Here is a 23,461-nt window from a genome sequence, read left to right on the forward strand (position 1 = left end):
TTTTTTTTTTTTTTTTTTGCTCTCTTAGTTTCTGTGTGTGAATGGAGATATATATAGATATATTGCTTTCTTTTTTTTTTTGAGACAGAGTCTCTCTCTGTCATCCAGGCTGGGTTGCAGTGATGTGGTCTCAGCTCACTGCAACCTCCGCCTCCCAGGTTCAAGCAATTCTCCTGCCTCAACCTCCCCAGTAGCTGGGATTGCAGGCATATGCCACCATGCCTGGCTAATTTTGTATTTTAGTAGAGACAGGGTTTCTCCATGTTGGTCAGGCTGGTCTTGAACTCCCAACCTCAGGTGATCCAGAATATATTGTTTTTAAAAGGCTTTGGGCCTAGTGTGGTGGTTCACCCCTGTAATTCCACCACTTTGGGAGGCTGGGGTGGGTAAATCACCTGAGATCAGGAGTTTGAGACCAGCCTAGCCAACATGGTGAAACCTCATCTCTACTAAAAATACAAAAATTAGCAGGGCACAGTAGCAGGTGCCTGTAATCACAGCTACTCGGGAGGCTAAAGCATGAGAATTGCTTGAACCCAGGAGGCAGAGGTTGCAGTGAGCTGAGATCAGGCCACTGCACTCCAATCTGGCTGATAGTGAGACACTGTCTCAAAAAAATTTAAAAAGAAATAAAATGCTTTGTATGTCTTAAATTCCACATAAGCATTTATTTTAATAAAAATGTTTTTAAATATAAAAATGATAGTTATTTACCTAATGTACCGATTCAAAAATATTATGTGTAATGGTAGAATTATGTTTTTAAAACTATTTTTTTAAAAAGTTTAGAAATGTACATGAGTCAGAATTCTAGACATGTGTTTTTTTCCTTTCTTTCTCTTTCTTTCGCTTGGCAATACATTTTTGTTTCATTTTTTATCATGTAGACATGTATTTTCTTAAAGTAGAAAAGAATATGCATGAGTGTATTTTAATAATTTAGTCTCTCTAAATATAGATGTAGATATATATGCTTCTGTAATGTTATTCCCCCCACAAAGCAGTATTTTATGAATACCAAGATTCATTATTATAGGGGAAAAAACATACTTTCTACTGCTGAAATGTTTTTCATCATTTTAGATGAAAATTATGAGAAAACAGCAGCATTTCATTACTGCTGAAATGTTCTCCATCATCTCCATAGATGGAGGAAGAAAAGTTACACTGCCTTTCAGAATCAGGGAAATCACCCTTGCAAGCACAAGACTAGAATGTGAGATAGAGACCCCAACATTCCTGTTCAGAACCCAAGCTTAGCTGTCTGTTGGCAGGCCCAGTCAGGTCATGACACCTGTAATAGGTAATCTGGTTCCTGGGCCTCATCTGGAATTGTCTAGTATGGAGCCTAGAGAAATTAGCCTGGTATGGATCTTGAAAGTACTGCTGAACACAGTTGTCATTCATTCCACCATGTTTAACTCAGAGCAAGAGTAAACTCTGGCATTGAAGCCGAAACTGCTGTCCGTAAACTTTGATTTTTTTTTTTAAAGAATGGTATTATTTTTCTTAAAAGGTCATACAAATTCTATACAATAGATATTTTTGTCTTCATATTAAAATATTTAAAATCATATATTGAGAAAGTTGATATTCCATGAGGATGCTTCATTTGGCTTTGAAAACATCATATACATTCATGCTCCATGTGGAAGGAATGACTGTGCTCTATTTGTTCTATAATTGTTTAGCGTTATCTGAAAGCTAATATTTCATACTTTGAGAAGGTAAATAAAGCTGTGGTATGGTACATTAAATTATATTCCTAACTAAAAAGGCATTTTTGTTTGTTTGAACCATTTCCAGATTATTTGCATGGGTGCAAAAGAAAATGGTTTGCCACTGGAGTATCGAGAGAAGTTAGAAGCAATAGAACCAAATGACTATACAGGAAAGGTCTCAGAAGAAATTGAAGACATCATCAAAAAGGGGGAAACACAAACTCTTTAGAACATAACAGAATATATCTAAGGATATTCTATGTGCTAACATAAAATATTTTTAACACCTGAGAACAGGAATCAGGGGGATCTCCGTTTGATCCATTTTCAGCAGTGCTCTGAAGTACTATCTCACTTGGGTGATTACTTGTTTTTAGACTATAACAAGAAACTGGGATAGGAGTTAGACAGTTTACAAGGGGGATATGAGGGCCTGAAATGTGTGACAAATGGATGTGAGTACCCCTTCTGTAAACACTGAAAGCTATTCTCTTGAATTATCTTAAGTGTCTCCTTGCTCTGGTAAAGGATAGATTTGTAGCTCGCTTGGTGATAGTGCTGGTGAATTGCTCTGCTCTGTCTGAGATTTTTAAAAATCAGCTTAATAAGAGTAATCTGCAGACAATTGATAATAATATTTTGAAAATTGGAAAGACAGTATACTGTTTTTAGAGGAATAAACATATTTGTGGTTTAACCTGTTGTCCCTACTAAAGCACTTCATTTCATTACGTTGTTAAATCATCACACATGCGGGGTCTGGGCTTGGCCATGCAGCGTCTGTAGTGGAGTAGTAGTGTATAGACTCTGGAGACAAATAGCCAAGGATCAATTGTCAGTGCTCCCATTTCTCACTGGGAGACTTTGGGTGAGTTTATTCTCTTTGTCTTAGTTTCCTCACATATAAAGTGAGGAGAATCAAAATGTCTATATCTTGGGATTATTTTGAGGATTAAATGAGTATATAAAAGTATTAAGCTTAGGACAGAAAGTGTCATATGGTAAGTCTTAGCAATTATTATTTTATTGAAGATTTACGTTTGCCCAGGCCCATCCTTGGAACAGGATTTTAAAGTAGGAAAGGCAGTATTATGAAGGGAAAAATGTGGAGAGGCAGAGGCACTTGGATTCTTGGCTTTTCTAGAAATGGTGACCTTAAATTTATTTACTGAGTAAATGAAGGAAAGAAGAGTCATGAATACTGAGCTTGTGGTTTAACCAGTTGTCCCTGCTAAAGTACTTCATTTCAAAAATTCTCTTATGTGTCTGTGCAGTGCAGTGAGCTGTGCCTTCTGAACTGGGATCAGGGTGAACTAGTTGCAGGAGTATGAATTAAAAATGTGTTCTCCTGTGAAAAATGTAAAAGGAATTTTCAGGCTCTAGTTGCAATTCTGTAGTGAGGCTGTCATAGCCACAGGCTAGACCATATTTCATAGCTGTCACACCTCACTATGTTCCCATATCCTCCTATATTCTAGTTTTCTCCTTGTTCTTAATTCCTCCCAGGGACACCCAGTTTGCCAGTGACCAAGAACCCACTTACAAGGCTTATAGTAGTATAGTGAGCAAGGCTCAGTTTTGCTGTTTATACTAAGAATTGAATATTATTCTAATAATCTCTCACATAAAATGACAACTTTTATTAAGGAATTCATGATACTAACAGTAAAAACCATGTCTGCCTTTTAAGAAAAATGTGGGGCTGGGCACAGTGGCTTACACTTGTAATCCAGCACTCTGGGAGGCAGAGGTGAGAGGATCCCTTGAGGATAGGAGCTCAAGACCAGCCTGGGCAACATAGCAAAAACCCATCTCTACAAAAACAAAATTTTTTCATTAGGCATGGTGGCATGTACTTGTAGTCCCAGCTACTCACAAGGCTGAGGTAGAGGATCATTGGAGCCTAGGAGTTCGAGGCTGCAGTGAGCTATGATTGTGCCACTGCGTTCCAGCCTGGGCAACAGAGCGAGACCCTGCCTAAAAAGAAGAAGACAAAACATCCGATAATCATGAGAAATACTGTTTTTGTTTTTTTTTTTTGAGATGGAGTTTCACTCATGTTACCCAGGCTGGAGTGCAATGGCGCGATCTCAGCTCACCGCAACCTCCGCCTCCCGGGTTCAGGCAATTCTCCTGCCTCAGCCTCCTGAGTAGCTGGGATTACAGGCACGCACCACCATGCCCAGCTAATTTTTTGTATTTTTAGTAGAGACGGGGTTTCACCATGTTGACCAGGATGGTCTCCATCTCTTGACCTCGTGATCCACCCGCCTCGGCCTCCCAAAGTGCTGGGATGACAGGCTTGAGCCACCGCGCCTCGCCCAGAAATACTGTTTTTTAAATTGTTTCCATGGTAATACTTGAAATGCAAATGTTATATGTAAGAGGTTTCCCTTTCTACCAGTGATTTTGGCCCTCTAACCACAATACTGACAGATTTGTATAAACCGTAACAAATACTTTTTGAAAACCACCTCTGGACTTGCAAGAAGATAAGGAAAATCTTCAAGGTGTACCAATTCCTCCCCCACAAAAAGAAAAAAGATGAACTGTGAGCTTAAAGGACAAAGAGGACTGGTAAACAAATGATCCTGAGGGTCTTGGGTACAAATGCCAATAATAGCCCTAGAACTGGACTACTCCCCCTGGAGCGCCCTTGCTGCAGGACAGGAAGCCTGAACCTGAGACCTCGGTGTGAAGCCAGGACCCTTAAAGAGAACTAAAATGGTGCCCAGTTGGTAGCCCCACTGGCTCCCAGCAGAAGCAGAAGCAAAGGCAAATCCTCTCTGCAGAAAGCTTAAATTTAGGTTCTCAGGACTTCCCTTAAAAATGTACAAGATAGGTTGGGCGTGGTGGCTGACGCCTGTAATCCCAGCACTTTGGGAGACCAAGGCAGGTGGATCACGAGGTCAAGAGATTGAGCTCATCCTGGCCAACTTGATGAAACCCTGTCTCCACTAAAAATACAAAAATTAGCTGGGCATGGTGGCACACACCTGTAGTCCCAGTTACTCAAGAGGCTAAGGCAAGAGAATCGCTTGAACCCCAGAGGCAGAGGTTGCAGTGAGCTGAGATCAGGCCACTGCACTCCAGCCTGGTGACAGAGCAAGACTGTCTCAAAAAATAAATAAATAAAAGATAATAAGGAAAATGATACATCATGAATGAAAAAACTGATTTGTTAAGAAAAAACACATTTAGATCCCCAAGGTTTTGAGATATTGAAAGTAACTAAAACAATATAAAATAAGTATGTATGGAAACTGACTTCTGTGAAGATGGAATAGATGTGATTTTCCCTATTCCTCTAGTTAAGAGCAACTAAAATCCTTGAACATTATATATAAAACAAGCAGAAGAAGACCCTGAAAGGTGGAGAGAGGACGGACTAGTCAGGGATCTCAGTACCCAGGGCACAACGTGGTGCTGAATTCTCAGTTTTCTTTTACTTCAGACAGCTCATACTTGCAGCTTAAGAAATCAGCAACTTGAAAACACCAATGAGCACAGACACACACACCCACCAAAAGAAAAGGGTGCTCTCGTCAAAGAACTAGGAAAAGAACGGCTAGTATGACAAAGCTTTTAGAGAATAATCAGTCTATTCCAGTTATACCACAGAAAAAATTGTGGATGCCAGTCTCCACTCGTGCCACCAAAGGTCAAGAGGAGAGCCTAGACTTCCACACTTGCCAGGCTATAATGAGGAACCCTAACCTCACCACCACCGCCAGGTAGTGTCAGAAAAAGCTAAGTTTCTGACAATAACTTAGCTGGCAATAACAAGACTCCCTTCCTCCAGGTGTGGGTGGAAACCATGTGGGGAGTCTGGTCTTAAACCCCATCTGGCAGTAATAGTGCGCCTGGCCCTTCCTGCTGGGTTGGGATCAAAGTCCAAGTAAAGAGTCAGGGCTTTCACTACCTCTCAGTGGTAACTAAGCCACTCTTTTTGTGGTGTTAGTGGAGGTCACATGGGAAGCAGTAGCAAAGTATTCCCACTCCCAGCCAAGAAGTTATCACTAGAGAACTAGTGGGCAGTTGAAACTCCCACCCTTCCTTCATCGGTAACGAGGTGCATCTGCCCTGCCCACTTTGGTGACAACAGAAACTGAGTGGAAACCCCCCTCACCTAGCAGTATTGGAGCAGTGCCCCCTCACTTTCTCCTGCCGAAGTGGTTTTAGAGTAAGCCAGCTAAAATAGTAAATTTAAATAAGATTTAGAGTCTCATAACAATCTTCAAAATGCCCAGGTTTTGATTGAAAAATCACTCATTCCAAGAACCAAAAAGATCTCAAATTATATGAAAAAAGACAATCAGTAGATGTCAAAACTGAGATAACATGAGAATTATCTGACAAAGATTTTAAAGCAACCATCATAAAAATATTTCAGTGAGCAATGAGGAACACGCTTGAAACAAATGAAAATATAGAAAGTCTTGGCGAAGAAATAGAAGACATAAAGAAAACCAAATGGAAGATTTAGAACTGAAAAATATAATAACTGAAACTAAAGACTCAACAGATGGGCTCAACAACAGAATGGAGGGGGCAGAGGGAAGAATCAGGGAACTGGAAAGATAGAACAACAGAAATCATACAATTTGAAAAACAGACGCAAAATATACTTGGGGGAAAATACAACTAAGAGAGCCTTAGGGACCTGTAGGATTGTAGCAGAAGATCTAATGCTTATGTCGTGGGAGGCTCAGCAGAAGAGAAAAGGCAGGCTGAGAAAGTACCCAAATGAATCATGACTAACATGTCCCAAGTTTGGCAAAAGACATAAACCTACAGGTTCAAGAAATGGAGTGAAGCCCTAACATAAAGAAATCCACACCAAGCCACATCATAGTTAAACTTCTGAAAACTAAAGACAAAAGTTCTTAAGAACAGCAAGAAATGGCACCTTACCTATAGGAAAAAAAGCTGTTCAAATGACACCAGATTTCTCATCACAAACTGTGGTGTCTCAAAGGAGGTGGCATATTTTTCAAGTGCTGAAAGAAAAGAACCATCACCTTAGAATCCAGTGAAAGTAGCCTTTGAGAATGAAGGTGAAATCAAGATATTCTCAGAACAGGGAAAAATAATAAAATTTCTTGCCAGAATGGCTGAAGGGAGCTCTCTAAACAGAAAGAAAATAATAAATATAGGAACTTTAGAACATCAGAAAGGAAAAAAATGATCACGATGAGCAAAAATATGGGTAAATGCAATAGACTTGACTTCTCTTGAGTTTTTAAAAATATGTTTGATTGCGGCTGGGCGTGGTGGCTCAAGCCTGTAATCCCAGCACTTTGGGAGGCCGAGGCGGGTGGATCACGAGGTCAAGATATCGAGACCATCCTGGTCAACATGGTGAAACCCCGCCTCTACTAAAAAACTACAAAAGATTAGCTGGGCATGGTGGCGCGTGCCTGTAATCCCAGCTACTCAGGAGGCTGAGGCAGGAGAATTGCCTGAACCCAGGAGGCGGAGGTTGCGGTGAGCCGAGATCGCGCCATTGCACTCCAGCCTGGGTAACAAGAGCGAAACTCCGTCTCAAAAAAAAAAAAAATATATATATATATATATATATATATATGTTTGATTGTTGAAGCAGAAGCCAGAACACTGTTTGATGGTTCTAAATATATGTAAAGTTACTATTTTAAGTGATTATAAAAAGGGGAGAGTTAAGGGAAATAAGTTTTCTGCACTTTATTTGAACTGGTAAAACAATGATATCAGTAGACTGAAAAGTTCTATTCAAAGTCACCCCTCTGCTCACTGAGATAAATGCATATCTGATTGCCTCCTTTGGAGAGGCTAATCAGAAATTCAAAAGGATGCAACGTTTGTCTGTCACCTACCTGTGACCTGGAAGCTCTTCCTGCTTGAATTGTCCCGCCTTTCCAGACCAAACCAATGTTCATCTTACAGATATTGATTGATATCTCATGTCTCTCTAAAATGTGTAAAACCAAACTATGCTCTAACCACCTTGGGACATGTCATCAGGCTGTGTCAGGGTGAGCATCCTCAACCTTGGCAAAATAAACTAACTTTCTCTCTCTCTCTCTGTCTCTGTCTCGCTCTCCTCCTCCCTCCTTCCTTTTTCCCTTCCCTTCCCTTCCCTTCCTTCTCTTTTGAGATGGGGTCTTGCTCTGTGGCCAGACTGGAGTGCAGTGGCATGGTCTTGGCTCACTGCAACCTCCGCCTCCCAGGTTCAAGTGATTCTCCTGCCTCAGCCTCCCCAGTAGCTGGGGATTACAGACACCTGTCACCACGTCTGGCTAATTTTTGTATTTTTAGGAGAGATAGGGATTCACCATGTTGGCCAGGCTGATCTCGAACTCCTGACCTTGTGATCCACCTGCTTCGGCCTCCCAAAGGGCAAAATAAACTTTCTAAATTAACTGAGACAGCCTCAGATATTTGGAGTTCATATATCCTAGCCATCATTCTGGTGCTTACAAGTTGGCACATTTGATCCCATCAACTAACATTTGAGTTTCACTTTTGGTTTAAGAACATACTTTCTGTTTATCAGAAGCCAGCCTCTGATGGGAATTTTAATACTCACAAGCATTAGTGGCTGTATGATTTAATGCACTTCTTCAGTGTGAATACGTGACAACTTTCTGTAGCATCGATATGCCTCATGGAGACGTTCCCCATTCAAAACGTTTTAAAACTATTTTATTGGGGACATTTATTAGCATGTTAAAAACTCCTTTACAAGTTATTACAGCATATGCATAGAACATAAAATGTGCACTGCCAAGAACAAATTTAAGGATAGGAAGAAAAGCTGATTTTTTTCTTAAGTATAAATTGAAATGTATGCAGTGTTACTAAAATTTGATTAAGCTGGATTTCATCAGGACCACGTGTCATGTTTTAACAAGAGCTTCCCTATCACGTCCAGGCTTTGGCTCTGGTTGCAGGCGCTGGGTTGGCACTTTTAGGGGGACGGGCCTGGCACTTCGGCACCACGAATTCCCAAAGGTGTCACCCCTGAGCGAACTCGGGCCTGCCCACACGGCCCCGCGGCCGCTCACCCTCCCGCACCGGGCGCCCCTCTGCGCGTAGCTTCTCTCGACCCCGCCTAAGTCTGGGATCTTAGGCACCAAATCGCCGTAGAGGCAGAGGCAGCACCGCGGGACCCTGCCTTGACCGCCCCCGCCCGACCGCGGCCCCTCCCCGCAGCCTGCAGGCTCTAGGGCGCGCCGACAGAGGGCGCGGCTGGGGCTGTCGTCGCGGCCAGTTCCCGTTCCGGGACCGCGAGGCGGCCGCCCCAGCCCTGCCCCTCCTTCGCGCAGCTGCGGGCGCACAGCCTGCCCGGGCCACCGGGCTCCTGTCTTGCTCTCAGCGGCTGCGAAGTCTCCAACCTGGCGGCCAAGTAAGTCCCAGCGACTGGGGATTCGCGCGGGGCAGACGCTTTCTGGGGTTCTGAGCGCTGCGAGCGAGAGGGCGAGGGAGGCGGGATCTGCGTGCGGGCGGAAAGCTGCGCGGCTCTGGAGGAGCCCCGGGTGGAGCCAGGCGGAGAAACCCGCGAGTTTGAAGAGTGTAGCGAAAGTCGAGAGGGATGAACTTCACCGTCAGCAGAATCGTTTAGCCACTGTGGTCTAAGGCAGGGGTTCTCAGCACCTTAGAACCATCTGCGGAGCTTTTAAAATCCAGATGTCCAGGCTGCACCCTAGATCAGTTCCATCACAATCTCACGGAGTCAGACCCAGGCCACCTTATCTTTTAAAAGCTCCCCAGGTGATTCCAGTCTGCAGCCAGCGTCGGATGAAGATTGGAATCACCAGTGACCGAAGGTTGAAAGGGCAGACGGGCCTTCATGGAGTCCTGCCTGCAGACGGCACAGCTGCCCCCAGTGTCCTGCTTGGTCCAGGGGACAGGGCGAGAACTTCCCTTGGGTTTCATGGTCCACAAAGTCGGGAAATGAGACAATGCTTGGCAAGGTCGCCTGAATATCACATTGAAAAAAGCCTCCAATGTGCACAGCGGTTTTGGCACCTTGTGAAAAACATAGGAAATGACAGATGATGTTGTTCCATTGGCTCTGCATTCTGGGAAAGGCTGCGGTTGTTGGTGTTTGAAATTAAGTCTGGGGAAGCTAGTAAACCCATGGCCTTGATGATTTCTGGCCTTTCTACTTTAAGGGTGAAGCCATAAGCCGTGCTTGCCAAAGGGTGGGATTTGTTCTCCCTCAAAGCCCCCTGTTGAAGAATAAACTATCACCTTCTGGGAAACGTAAAAGAGTAACTCCACCATGCATCTTAGAAGTAGATGCCAGGGGCCAGATAGCTGGAATCCAAGCAAGCCAGGCATTGACAAAGTACAGATTTCTACCGAATATGCCAGACAAATATGCTAGCTGTGCTGAAAACACACAGCAGAGTGGTAGAAGGGTGATCTTTCAGAGATTGCAAGAGTAGGTTTTGTTTTTGTGGAATGGAGAAGTAAGTTCACACTTTGCAATCCATCAAATCTGGGTCTATGCTGTGACTTTGGGCAAGTTCCTTGATGTCTCTAAGCCCGTTTTCCCACCTGTAAAATGGAGATAAAGAGCAACTGTCTCCCGAGGCTAGCATGGTACACGAGATGATGTGCATCACACACCTGGTAGGCGGTAGCGGTGGCAGGTGCTCTGGCAAGGGTAGTTAGTAGATACTGGAGTGGCAGTTTGTGCCCACCAATTGTTTACTTAGTACAGGCATTATGAGGGAGAATGTTTGTCTATAAAATGTCTCCTTCAACGCTCCATTCCTTCCCTGCCCTGCTGCCCTGCTCAGGGCCTTGGCATGCCTTAAGTCTGAGATTGTAGGCACCAAATCCCCTCACTCCCCCAGGGCGTATTAATGGCGTTGGAATACAGTTTTATTGCATGTGATAGGAATGAATATTTTTACACACACAAAAAAAAGCTTTTCTTAGTCTTGAAACTTTTTCCCTTCTGTTGCCACATATATATGTTTTTAAATGGCTTTCCAAGAAAGCTGGGCTGTGGACAGGGTCTCAGAATTAGTGTATGTGCACACACACGCATGTTGCTGGCAACTCCTCAGCCCACACCCTTGGTGTTTCTGTTTTGCCCCCGACTCTTGGCCTAGGGGCAGTGAATCTTTCTTCAGTGACCAAGGACAGTCAGGGATATGAGGAAGGGAGACCCCAAATTCTACAATTGCTGCTGCCTGTATCTCAGCTGGAGCTTGGCCCTGGTACATGCTCTATACGTAACGGGTGGTTGCTTTGATCCTAATGGCAGTGCTGTTTAGATTAGACATCAGAAATTGGAAGAGTGGAGTGAAGTAGGCATAAAGATCAAGTGTTTTTCTAGTGTGTGTATGATCACTGATACTTCCTTACCCAAGACTAGCAAAGCCATCTCTTATCCAAATAAAAGGATTCAATATTTGTTCAAAATCTAAGATATGAATGTGGAATTTAAGGTTTAAGTTACTGCTTTCTTCTATCATTCTTATTACTGGGGGGACTTTTTTAGGCAAGAAGAAATTAGAAAAGCTAAAATGTGTACTTATGCTGAATTTTTGTCCTGCAGAAGCTGTAGGTATTTTGCCAGTTTTCCGAAGTCCTGTTTTATCTTCTGGGGACAGTCAATCGCATGGCACACAATGGGCCTCCTTTGGTCCACCCAAAAGATCTGAACTTATTTCTAGAAAAACTCTTTAGTATGTCAAATACTCATTGAGGGCAAGTGTTATTTCTAAACTTGACTCCTGTGGTGACAGGTGAGTTCTCACTGGCAGGTCAGTTTGTTGATGCATTTTACCCACACTGGAAAGTTTGTCCAAGTCATAAGACTTCCTGGCTTGAACTCTTATTTAAACATGATTTTTATCTGGAACTGCCACAGACAAAACTGGACAAAGATTCCAGTGCAGAGTTGGCCAAGGCAAGCATGCCACCACCCCTTCCCTTTGCCATTCTCCCTGTCTCTGGAGCCATTGAACCAACCAGAGATGGTGCCACTCTGAAGGGATCTTACCTTGGTCCTCTAATGGGGCAGAGTTCCCTGATGAGGGATGTAGGTCCTTAGACCCAACAAGGCAATTTTGTATCATACTGTATTGAAATTAAAAGTTACTCTCTAGTAAACTGCCATGTTAGAATTTGTTTCACTCAAGTGTCCTTTTCATCCAAATTATAGAGCACTGTAGTTTAAAGAACAAACAGGTCAATGGAAGGGCCCAGATATTTGCAAAGTGAGCACCAGATTAGTGCCGGGTTTTGGCAGATTAAGATTTTAATAAAACATGAACATTCACCATTGATTATACTTGTTTCAGAAAGTTGATGTCCCTTGGCCTTCTCTTCTGTCATTGCCACCATACAGGTTAGGGTCAGAATTGGGAGGATGGAGTCACTTGGTGGATGTTTTCAGAGCCACATGCAACTGTGCCTGGCTTAGCAATATGATAGCAGAGCTGAGAGAAGATGATTTACTTGGGAAAGTATTTCTGTTCTAATTCCCAAAAAATTAAAGGTCTAATGAGCAATAACTTCCCACGTTTCTTGTAACATGTGCCCAGGTTACCGCCTATGACCTCAAAACCAAACCTTCTTGGAAGGAACTGGGGGAAAGCTAGGCTTTTTTGGCAGGGGCTAACCTAACTGCTTACAACAACACAGGCCCCTTCAATGAGTGGGCCATTGCCAGACTCCATTTAACGAAGCTAGTGTTTTATACGTAATTGAAAACAGTCATGTTGATGATTTCAAGTGGAGTTATGAGACCTGTGACATATACCAGACATGCAGGACTGAAATGGAAGAAATAATGGGTTTTGGGATCAGAACCAGGATCAAGTTCCTATTTTGTTCCTTAACTCAGGGGTCCCCAATCCCTAGGCCTTGGAGGGATACCTGTGAGAACTGTTGAGAACTGGCCTGTTGAGTCAGTGGCCTGTTGAGAACTGGGCTGCACAGCAGGAGGTGAGTGGTGGCGAGCAAGCATTACCACCTGAACTCTGCCTCCTGTCAGATCAGTGGTGACATTAGATTCTCATGGTGGGGGGGACCCTATTGTGAACTGCGAGGCTGCACACTCCTTATGACAATCTAGTGCCTGATGATCGGAGGTGGAACAGTTTCATCCTGAAACCATCTCCTCCTTGTCCCCACTCCCCTGTGAAAAAAATTGTCCATGGAAAAATTGTCTTCCATGAAACCAGTCCCTCATGTCAAAAAGGTTGGGGATCACTGCCTTAACTACTGTGTGACCTTAGCCAAGATCCTTGGCCACTCCAACTCTGTGTCCTCCTGTGTCAAATAGTTACAATGATGCTTTCCTTGCTAGGTATTTTTCAGTATTTGATGAGCTAATCTCTGTAAAGTGCTTAGCACATCACCATCCTCTAGTAAGTCACAATGATGATGAAGAGGATGATGATGAAGGTTCCGGGGCTGGTCTTCCCATCTCCTAGTTGTGTGACTTCACATAAGGATTTTAAAATATATATATTTTTAGTAGAGACGGAGTTTCACCATGTTGGCCAGGCTGGTCTCAAACTCCTGATCTCATGAGCCACCCGGCTTGGCCTCCCAAAGTGCTGGATTACAGGCCTGAGCCACTGTGCCCTGCCTCAGATAAGGTTTTTAATCCTCATGAGCCTCTGCTTTTGAATCTGTAAAATGGGCTAACTCCGCCTATCTGGAAAGATTGCTTTGAGGCTTGATTTAAGTGAAATGATGACAGGTCTGATCTGGTAGACACTACATGAAAATAGCATTTCCGTAGACTACCTGTGTCCCACACTAGTCTAAGAGTTTAGGGGTTTTGTTGTTTGTTTTTAGCTCATTTTATCTTCCCAACGACCCTATGTAGTGGTTATCATTTCCCTGTTTTACAGAGGAGACAACTGAGGCTCAAAAAGGTGAAATAACTAGCCTAAAGTCCATCCCAGGACTTGAAGCAGTCTCTGTTCTTAACCACGGGCTCTGCTGCTCAGTGATACCCCCGTCCCTGCTTACTCTACCTACCTCCTGAAGCCCACCTCCTGCCGTTAACAGACAGTGGTGCTTATGCTCCGTGTAGGGCCGTGTTTCTGGAAACAGAGCCCCTGCTTCCAAAGAGCAGCTTACTTAGGAAGTGAAAGCGGCAATTCACTCCTCCGGTCCCTCCTCCCACCCCGAGGTAACTTTAAACTTCACCCATTGCTTACGCTGGCTAATCTAATATCAACTAAAAAAAAACCATAAAACAGAAATATCTGATGCTGGTATTGACTAACATTTTGGGTGGGTTACAATGTTTGTTTTGAGATAAATGTCATCTTGAGGCACTGAGGTTGTTAGCCGGTGAGTAATAAAACAGGCCTACCCCAGACATGTGGGGGGTGTTTGGGAGACAGAAACCAGGCCTAGGAGGGACCAGGTTAAGACTCAGATGGGGACAGCAACAGTATTGAAAACAGTGTCACATCGAAGGGGCGGTGTTCACCGCCTTTTTTGACATTCCTTACTCATCTTTCCTCTCCTTTACCCCAGTGGGTTTTGCCTCTTCTTGAGCTCTGGCAATCTTCCCTGAGGTCTGGGTCAGTGGACTTTGGGGGCTCAGAAAGGCAGATTCTCAGTGGAATGAGCTGTGGCTGCTTTAGTCTTTCTGATAATAAGGTGGCAATTGTTTTTCTGGCTTTCTGTGGGTGTGAACTGCTCTGCTGCCCACCCCCCACCCTGGTGTGGAAGGCTGTTAGAAAGCTATTTGTAGCCCTTGGTTCCTCCTGGCTTTTTTGGGCTTCAACTCTGCAACATGTTAATTCAACAGATATTATCAGAAAGCCTTGCTGGTGCCAGGAGTCCACTAAGTACTTGGATTATAGCAATGAATGAAACAGACCCAGTCGCTGGCCATATGGAGTTTGTAGGCTGGGGGCTGGGGAGAATGTCTTAGCTTGGGTTGCTAAAACTATCATAGACTGGGGGGCTTAAGCAACAAATGTTCATCTCTCACAGTTGTGCAGGCTGAAAGTGTGAGATCTGGTTGCCAGCATGGGGGTTTGGTGAGGACCCTCTTCCTGGTTCGTGAAAGAGGTCTCTCATGTCTCTTCCCATAAGGGCACGAATCCCATCATTGGAGCTCCATCCCCACCTCCCAACAGCCCTGTCTGCAAACACCATCACATCAGGGGTTCTCCCTCACTGTATGAACTTTGGAGGGACACAAATATCAGTCCATAAGTGAGAGGTTAGGGCAGTAAGCTCACATAATTATAATGTGTGGAATGTGCTTTAAGTGAAAAAAATAGCATGTCATGAGACAGAAGATCAGAGTGGTACTAGAATTGAGAGTCTGGGGACGCCTCTCAAGGAATGAGCCTTTTCAACTAGGACTTGGGATGAAGGTGTGAAACATGCTGGATGCAGGAAACAGTGGCTTCAAAGACCGGGCGGTGGATGGGAAGGAGGTGGGTGTGCTGAGTGGCTGGCGTGATACAGCCCAAGCCAGGAGGATAGAGAGCTAAATAATAAGCCACGCTCAGGCCAAGCGGAGCCTCCTGGGCTGGGTAAGGATTCGGGATTTTATTCTGAAATGCAGAGGGAAGCTATGGAGGAATTGTCCCTCCTGACTTTTCCCTGTCATTCATAGTATATAAGAAAAAGATGATTAGCCACCTCTATTCAGGTAATCAACAGTCTCTTCTTATTGAGCTTTATAAACCTTGTCTTAGTGTGTGAAACAATTCTGGAGATTCTGGTTTTCAATCTCCAGGTGAGGGAATTGAGGCTCAAAACAATGAAAAGAAGTCAGGAGGAGGATTTGGGGCCAGGTCTGCGCAGCCCACAGCACCTGCTCTGTAGTGTTCTGAGATAGATGAGTGTAAATGGGTGTGGGCCTCCTAGGCACCCAGCACCCTTCTTCAGGGGCCTCAGTGGATGGACTAGGGTGGAGTCCAGTCCTTCCTGGCTCTTTGGAAACCGAAACAAAAAACCCCAAAGATTGGAGGGGCATTGAGCATGTACAGGTCAGAGGGTCAGAATCTGCAGGCACAAAATGTCAGGGCCCCTTGGCTAAGGGAAGGGCTGTCAGATTTTCTTGCTAGTCTATTCTGCTCTTCCTGGCTGTTGCCCAGAAGTCCCGAAGGGGATGCCTTCCTTGCTCCAATTGCCTTTGAAAATCTGAATTCATCATTTGCGTGTACTTGGGAGGCCAAGGGTTTGGAAAAAAGAAATTCTTTCTTGGGAGCTTTCAGGTCACAGGAAAAGCCTCCACTGTGCGGGGCCCACATCCTCAGCACCGCGTGCTGGCTGCTTCAGGCTTCTGCGCTGACCCTGTTTCTCCTTTCTTGCTGTGAAGTGATCATGAGGCTGCAAAGCCACATGTGTTACAGGTCAGGTGTATCTTGGCTGGTTGGGCGTGCCTGCTCCTTGACATGAATAACTGTTCATTATTCAGATATCAACAGTTATTCTGTTATTCTCTCCCCTTGGTGAGTGGAGAGAGCAGTCCTGGCCTGGGGGTGCAGTCTCTGGGGCAGGTAGTTAAGGGGTTATGGCTCTGTCATCTTCTCAACATCTTATTGCCACTCAGGGTCACCGCACATAAATCCCTGGGTACTCTCCCACTTAGCGCTGTGACAGGTTTGTGCCCCAGATGCTTGCTGACTCTGGATACATGTTCAATGGGGTTAGTAAAAAAGCCTTCAGCAAAGCATTTTGGCCAGCGATCAGCAGAGTGTTTATTCGCCGCAGGCCTGGTTTAATTCCCACTTCGGTAGTGACTAATGTATTTTGTTCTTGTGGAGTGCTTTTCATTTGATAAGCCCCAGACACTTTCTATGTCAGTTCTAAATGCCATCTCCAGATGTCCTCCAGCTTCCAGATCGGCCACTTCTGTGACACTTTCCTCTGCATAAACACTTCAGCCTCTCACAGAGTTCCAGGAAACAGGTTTCCGCTTTGAGGCTCTGTTGTTTTCTGTTGACTTTGTTCATTAAGATATTTTTATTCACTAGCCCCTCAGAGATAAATATCAAGTGCAGTGTTTTTGGAACTTTGTTTTTCAAAGCCTAGATAAAACCAAGAAAATGTCATGCAGTAGGTGATAAAGTACCAAGTGGTCACACAGGCAATGCTTTGGACATTGACAGCTGGGCTCTGGTTAACCTTTTAAAGACAGCAGTGAAGATAAATGCCTTAGAGCAATAGAAAATATTAATGATGGAAAATTGAATTTATTCACCAATAAACTTGGTAAGTGACATCCCCTAAGTGAGCCTGTGAATTATGGAAATCCACATATCAGTGGACTTGATGAAGCGCCTGCTATACGCAGTGCACCAGGCAGATTCATCCATTCAGTGGTTTCTATCTGGCATCCTCTGTGTGCCGGAGATCTGGTGACTCACCAGAGGGACACCCTCCCTTATCATCAGTGCTGGCCTTGAAGATGGCAGATGGAAATGCTGGCCTAGGCTGCCCTCTCATGGGTCACGGCCAGTGCTTATTACGTGACTGGTGCTGTTCTAAACACTGTATGTGTATTAACTCTTTACATGCTTACAGAGATCCCTACGTGAGGTAGGTACAGTTATTATCTGTACTTACAGAGAAGAAAACAGAAGCACAGAAGGGAGCATTATTTGTCCAAGTCACATAGCTGGTGATTGGAACCAGATAGCCTGGCTTTAGAGTCTGTGCCCTTCACTGTCACTACCAGCCAATGTGAAAGGAAAATAATCAGCTTAGGACAGAAAGTCCCACATCCTCATAGAGAGGCGGGGATAGAATGCCATGGGCCTTCCCAGCAGAAAGAGATGGGCTTATGAGACATCGCTCACCACCTGCGCAAGTCTGACATGCAGACCCTGTCTCAATGATGGATGAATGAATGCACTCTCACACATTACAGCAATACCAGTGGGCTAGGGATGGCTGTTGGCTGCTTTCACAGGGTGAAATGCAACCCATCGACCAAGACCCTCTGTCCATCCACACTTTTATTCATAACAGAGGTTCTAAGTTAACACACTTGTGAATAATTAACATGATTAAAAGAGTGGTTTTATGACTGGTAAAAGCTTTAGGTTCTGGGGCCCAGAGCAAATACTATTAACAGGTAATTCCCCTTTGATCTTCCCCAGAGAGGGCCACCCAGCACAAAATTAACATGAGTAAACAGAGTGGAGACACATGGGTGTGGGGTCAGGCCTTTGATCTTCTCCATCTCTTTCCTATGCCTTCAGCCTGCCTCAATAAAACCTTTTGGCCTTTCAAAAGGTTTGAGACTAATCTAGAACCTTTCCTAAATATTTTCTGTAATATTTTGCCAGCCACCTCAAGTGAATTCTAACAGGCTTAGGGAAGGGACAGAGTAAGGTAGGAACCCTACGCTTTTCCCGTTCTGGCAGGTGTCATCCCTGCTGGGGGGATGGAGAAAATGCTTGGCTACTAAGGGGGCTACCCTGGCCGGAAGTAGACAAAAGAAGCAACTGTCACGGAGCCAGGAGACTTGGATGCTGGTTTTGATTGATCCAGACAAGTCCAGGGCCCTGCCCAGGGCCTCAGTTTTCTCATCTCTAAAATGGGTGGCTCGGACAACATTCTGTTTGACTTCAAGAGCCCAGGATTTCAGCAGACAGGGTAGGAGCTGGCTCTCTGTGCACTCTGAACAGGGTTTCCTGACCAGAAGAAGATGTTTGGCTCTGAGAGATGTGGGGGCAGGCACTGGACTTCCCAGAAGGCCCTGGCAGCTGTGAAAGGACTTGTGCATTCCACTGTGGTCCCTCCCCGATGCTGACATTGGCTGTGTCTGCATTCCTTCCTTTGTAGGCAGGGTGGCGTGTCTGTGCGTCTGGGCTCACACTATAAGGTACTTTGTATGAGAGAAAGAGGGAGGTAGACAGAGAGAAGAGGGAATAGAGAGGGGAACAAAGTGGGGAGGGAGAAAGGAGGTACCAAGAAGGACTGTCTTCCATGTGCTTTCAAATTCTGAGGGATTAAGTGCTTTCAGCTACTTAAAGTCAATGAGCGTTAATGGAGTTAAAAAGCTTCCAATAATAATTGTAGCTTCATCCATCTGCTAAATTTTCTCCAGAGTCGGCTGTCCATAGTGTTCTGGTATGGCAGAGGCACACATGACCAGGCTTGTTTTCCATGTTAAGTTCCTTAAGAAATTGTAAACCAAGCAAGAAAAACATACAACAACAAAAACACAGATTGTTGTGGATCGTGCAGCAGGAAAAGTAGGACCCCGTTTGAGCAGACCAAGTATGTGTGTTCTCCGTGCAGCTCCGCTGAAGTTGTGTAAAAGGTGCTTGGTGCTGGCTCCTGCCAGATGCTGTTGGCCTGGCTTCATCTGCCCAGCTTACTGTTGGGTAACTTGCAGAATGATGAAACCTGCCCCTCATATCATCACTGCATTCCTGAACATCCACAGAGTGCATGTCAACACGTAGAGTATACTTATCTTCTTTACTTGTGAAACTGCGGAGCCTGTGGATTAAATTCACCAAAATGAATCATATTCAAGAGAAGTCATTTCCCAAAGGAGAGTTCGGATGTGGTCCCCACATTCATGGATATATGTGTGCAAGTTATGCTGGGGGTCAGGTCGGCGGAGCCCACTCTAATTGACATTTGTAATCTGGGTTATATCACCTCTGAGGTAGGCAGGTACCTACAGGAGGTGGGCAGGGAACGATGGCTTTAACTTAGTTCATTCAATAAATGAATATTTGTTATCTATTCCCATTGTCCAGGACGGCGGTGGGCAGAATGTTTTAGAAGTCCATATTATGTATGGCAGGTTGTAGCTTTACCAGAGATGGCATTTGCTGGTTAAACTTTAGTGATAGGATATGTTTCTAACAGAAACAGAAAAAGAAACTGAACTAGTTTCCTTGGTAATAATAACCATTTGGGTTTGCAGCTGATACTGGCTGGGAAAATGTGAGGCCCCTTTGACGTCATCCATTTGCTGCTGAGAAATCAAAATTAAAATATCACTCAGTGTCAGAATGTTCCAGAAGGCAGCTGAGCTGCTAATGTTTTCGAGTGTTCGGAGGTATGTGTTATATGAAAAGGAGAGGAAATACAAAGGAAATGAAACGTTTGGCAATCATTGAGCATTTCTTCAGTATGGTATTTCTTGTGGCTCTGGGATTTTAAACATCCACTTGAAAGCCAGTATTGTTGACTTTGGCTCTGCTCGATTTTTGTGGGGACTGATTTTCCACTTTATATTCCTTATTTCTAACCAGGCTTAATGGTGATACCCTAAGTTGATGGCCTTCTACTAAATTTAAAACAAAGTATAACTGTTCCCATCCAAATCCCATCAGATTTACTGTGATATTTTCCCCAAACAGGAAGAGCTTTTTATTTACTTACAGGTGCACAGAAAGTGTTTAACATCTCATCTGCATTTGCCCGATCTTAATGAACCATGATTTAGTTTAATAAAGACTGAGCATTTTCTCTCCAGGGCACGTGGGCCCTTTGAGTTGAAAGTTCCTCAGAAGAAGGCCGTCTCTGAGAATGCTGTGCTGGCCTGACTCAAGATATCCTGAGATGCCCTAATGATGAAAAGGCTCTAAAATAATGTCATCGTGCAGGTGTATAGGCTTCTCATAAAAATTATGAATAAAAGTGCTACCCTCCTCCTGGCGTCCTCTCCCTTTCCAGAAGTAATTTCTTTTCTCACACAGTGTGCCTTCCCACAGGTAGTTTTCTTTGCATTTATGTTCACAGACGTATGCCTACAGAAAATGTGGAGTGTTTTGTGTATTTGCAGGACAGGGGATATGGGGAAGCCATATAAATGTTATTATACTCTATTTTTCTTTCTGCAGCTTGCATTTTTCAAGTGACAAGATGTCTTAAGGATCTTTCTATGTCAGTATATATAGCTCCGTCATGTTCTTTTTCATCACGGATCTGGTTGGCTTTTAAGGGCACCCACCCAATGATTCTAACAGAAGTGATGACTGTGGTTCTGTGGGGCCAAGTGAGGGATGGAGTAGGGTGGCAGGACCAGGGACCCAACACAAGTTGGGAGCAGGTGAATGCTATAACCTCAGGACAAACGAAGAAGGTGCTCGGCTTACCTGTCTGTATCTCTTTCTGCCTATTTTTCTTCCTAGTAAAGTAGCATTTCCCTATATAGATTATGGCTAAGTCTGAGGTAGACATAGAATGGTGTTATATTTTATCTCAAATCTTAATTGCATAAATACGGTATCTGAAAAAGGTTGTAGTGACTTTTCTGTGCTAAGAGGGGTCCTTTAATGTAGTGGGCTCAAACAACGAAGGTTTTTTGTTTTGTTTTGCTTGTTTTTTTAGAAACAGGGAGCTCACTTGTCACCCAGCCTGGAGTGTAGTGGTGTGACCGTAGCTCACTGCAGCCTCAAACTTTGAACTCCTGGGCTCAAGTGATCCTCCTGCCTCAGCCTCCTGAGTAGCTAGGACTACAGGCATGTACCACCATCCCCGGCTGTCAAACAATGAAGGTTTATTTCTTGCTCATATTTTATGTCCATTGCGAGTTGACAAGAGCTAATCATTGTGGTTATTTGTGGGCCTGAGCTGACACAGCTGCCTCCATCTTGCACCAATCATAATGCCAGAAGCAGAAAAAAATTGTACATTGATAAATTATGCACCAATGCCTAAAAGCTTCCTACCCAAAGCAACGCAACACATTCCACTTGTGCTCACGTTTCATGAGTTAAAGCATGCAACTTCAAGCAGGTAGGGAAGTGTAAGCCTACCAAGTGTCTTGGAGAAGAACCTGAACTGTTTGATGACCAGAATACTTCTACCATTGTGTTGGTTTTCAAGGAAGGAGGGGGAAAGTCTTTGAAAACTCCCCTATAACCCATAAAGTTATATCCTGGAAGCCAATCCTTTCTGTGTACATAAAATTACTGGCATTTTCCTGTGGCCACCACGGTCGCAGAGAGCAGAGGTGTTTGGGAACACACTTCAAGAAGTGGTCACAGCTTGAGGAGGGAGGGTCGGGACAAGAGGCCTGACAGAGGCGGATGGCCTGGCACTGGGCCAGGTTCCACATGACCTGGATGCCAGCAATGCTGGCCTTGGTTTTGCTTAGGCTTGTATTTGTTTCTGACCTATATGTAGCAAGTACCACAGTAGAAAAACTTACAGAATGGCCTGACTACTCAGAGCTCACTCTTGAAAAACGCTGGGTTGTAACTCTAAATTAGCATCTGCTACATTGTTAAAGAATGTTTTACAATAGGGCCCAGATGGGTTAGGAATCTTAGCTGCTTCTGTTGCAACACCAATTTGTGGAAAGCAGTGTTATTCATTTTGAAATATAAACATGAAAAAAAAAAAGGGTGAATGATGATTCCCGACAATTGGGTGTCTAAAAAAGTAGTGGAAACATGAGGCCAGTGTGGATGATGGGAAATGGTGTTCTTGAGGTTTCTGTTCTAGATCTGGCCCCATCAGTTTGGATGGCATCCAGCCTTGTCTGCTTATCCTGGGAAGAAGGAACTCATAGTCACACTGGGGCAGGGAAACCTCTGCTGGGTGATTCTGCCCAGCACGAAGCTCCTGCTAAATGGACCATGTTTGCTAGTGTTTTTTAGGCTGCAGAGAACAGGAGCACACTGAGGCTCACTATGTTCATAGGGATTTGTCACAAAGACATACAAAGTAAGGGAATTCACGCCTGGTGGCCTCAGCTGTGGTCAAACCCACATGTGCTGTGGATTTTTGGGACTCAGCATCTCTCTAAATGTCTCAAATTCAAAGTCCTTGAGAGAGGAGCTCTAACTAGGTCTCCCTGTCACTTGCCATTACAGAGGGGTTCAGTGGAGCAGACGCTTCTGTGGTCATGGTGGCTGGAGCTCAAGGAAGCCCTTAAGAGCCACAGCCTCTCCTGTCTCTCTGTGTTCATTTCTCCTACACATTCACCATACTTGTGATTCCTTGTTCTGTGTCTGTCTGCCCAGTTGTAAACTTGACCTCTGTGTGCCTCAGTTTTCTTATATGTAAATTGGTGGTAACAGTGACCCCTGCCACCTAGGGTTGTTGCAAGGATTGAGTGAGATAATAGAAAATATCAAATGATTTGCTCATGACTGACTGCCAGCCCCAGCCTAGGCATGTTGTGCATATAACTCACTTCATCCTTACAGCAGCATTTTGAGGTAGGAACTCTTACCTTGGGGCAATCAAGGCACAGAAAGGATGGCTAACTTGCTAACAAGTGATGATTCTTATAATGGGTGATCTTACAATAAAGTCCCACGAACAGACATAAGCTGAGATGTCCCTGTTTTCCACAGCCTAAAATCACCAGCAAACACGGTCCATTTAGCAGGAACCTCCTTCTAACTTGTTCATGAGTCACAATTTGAACTCTGCTGTCTCTAGAGATCCCAGACACCACGGATTTAACCCTTATGTTGTCCTGCATCTCACCATGTGTAGAAAGCCTTACATCAATGCTGGTGCCTGAGTAAAACACTTGGTGTAGCCGGGCGCGGTGGCTCACGCCTGTAATCCCAGCACTTTGGGAGGCCGAGGCGGGTGGATCACGAGGTCAAGAGATCGAGACCATCCTGGTCAGCATGGTGAAACCCCGTCTCTACTAAAAATACAAAAAATCAGCTGGGCATGGTGGCGCGTGCCTGTAATCCCAGCTACTCAGGAGGCCGAGGCAGGAGAATTGCCTGAACCCAGGAGGCGGAGGTTGCGGTGAGCCGAGATCGCGCCATTGCACTCCAGCCTGGGTAACAAGGGCGAAACTCCGT

General features: G+C 44.5%; 2 protein-coding genes across 5 annotated transcripts in view; both read left to right on the plus strand.

The window, feature by feature from the left end:
- GGCT (gamma-glutamylcyclotransferase) overlaps positions 1–2,418 on the plus strand; it is an 8,705-nt gene extending 6,287 nt beyond the window's left edge. Inside the window, exon 4 of the mRNA XM_032286885.1 lies at positions 1,807–2,418. Coding sequence (XP_032142776.1) covers positions 1,807–1,950 — 144 coding nt within the window. The 3' untranslated portion in view covers positions 1,951–2,418. The remainder of the gene's footprint in view (positions 1–1,806) is intronic.
- Positions 2,419–8,973: 6,555 nt separating this feature from the next.
- Positions 8,974–23,461, plus strand: part of NOD1 (nucleotide binding oligomerization domain containing 1) — a 61,935-nt gene continuing 47,447 nt past the window's right edge. For all 4 annotated transcript variants that reach the window (XM_032286891.1, XM_032286890.1, XM_032286887.1 and 1 more), the window contains exon 1: positions 8,974–9,108. The gene's annotated coding sequence lies outside the window, so the exon portion shown is untranslated. The remainder of the gene's footprint in view (positions 9,109–23,461) is intronic.

This window comes from Sapajus apella, unplaced genomic scaffold (assembly GCF_009761245.1).
Source record: "Sapajus apella isolate SASKATOON/1434 unplaced genomic scaffold, GSC_monkey_1.0 scaffold19, whole genome shotgun sequence".
Taxonomy (NCBI): Eukaryota; Metazoa; Chordata; class Mammalia; order Primates; family Cebidae; genus Sapajus; species Sapajus apella.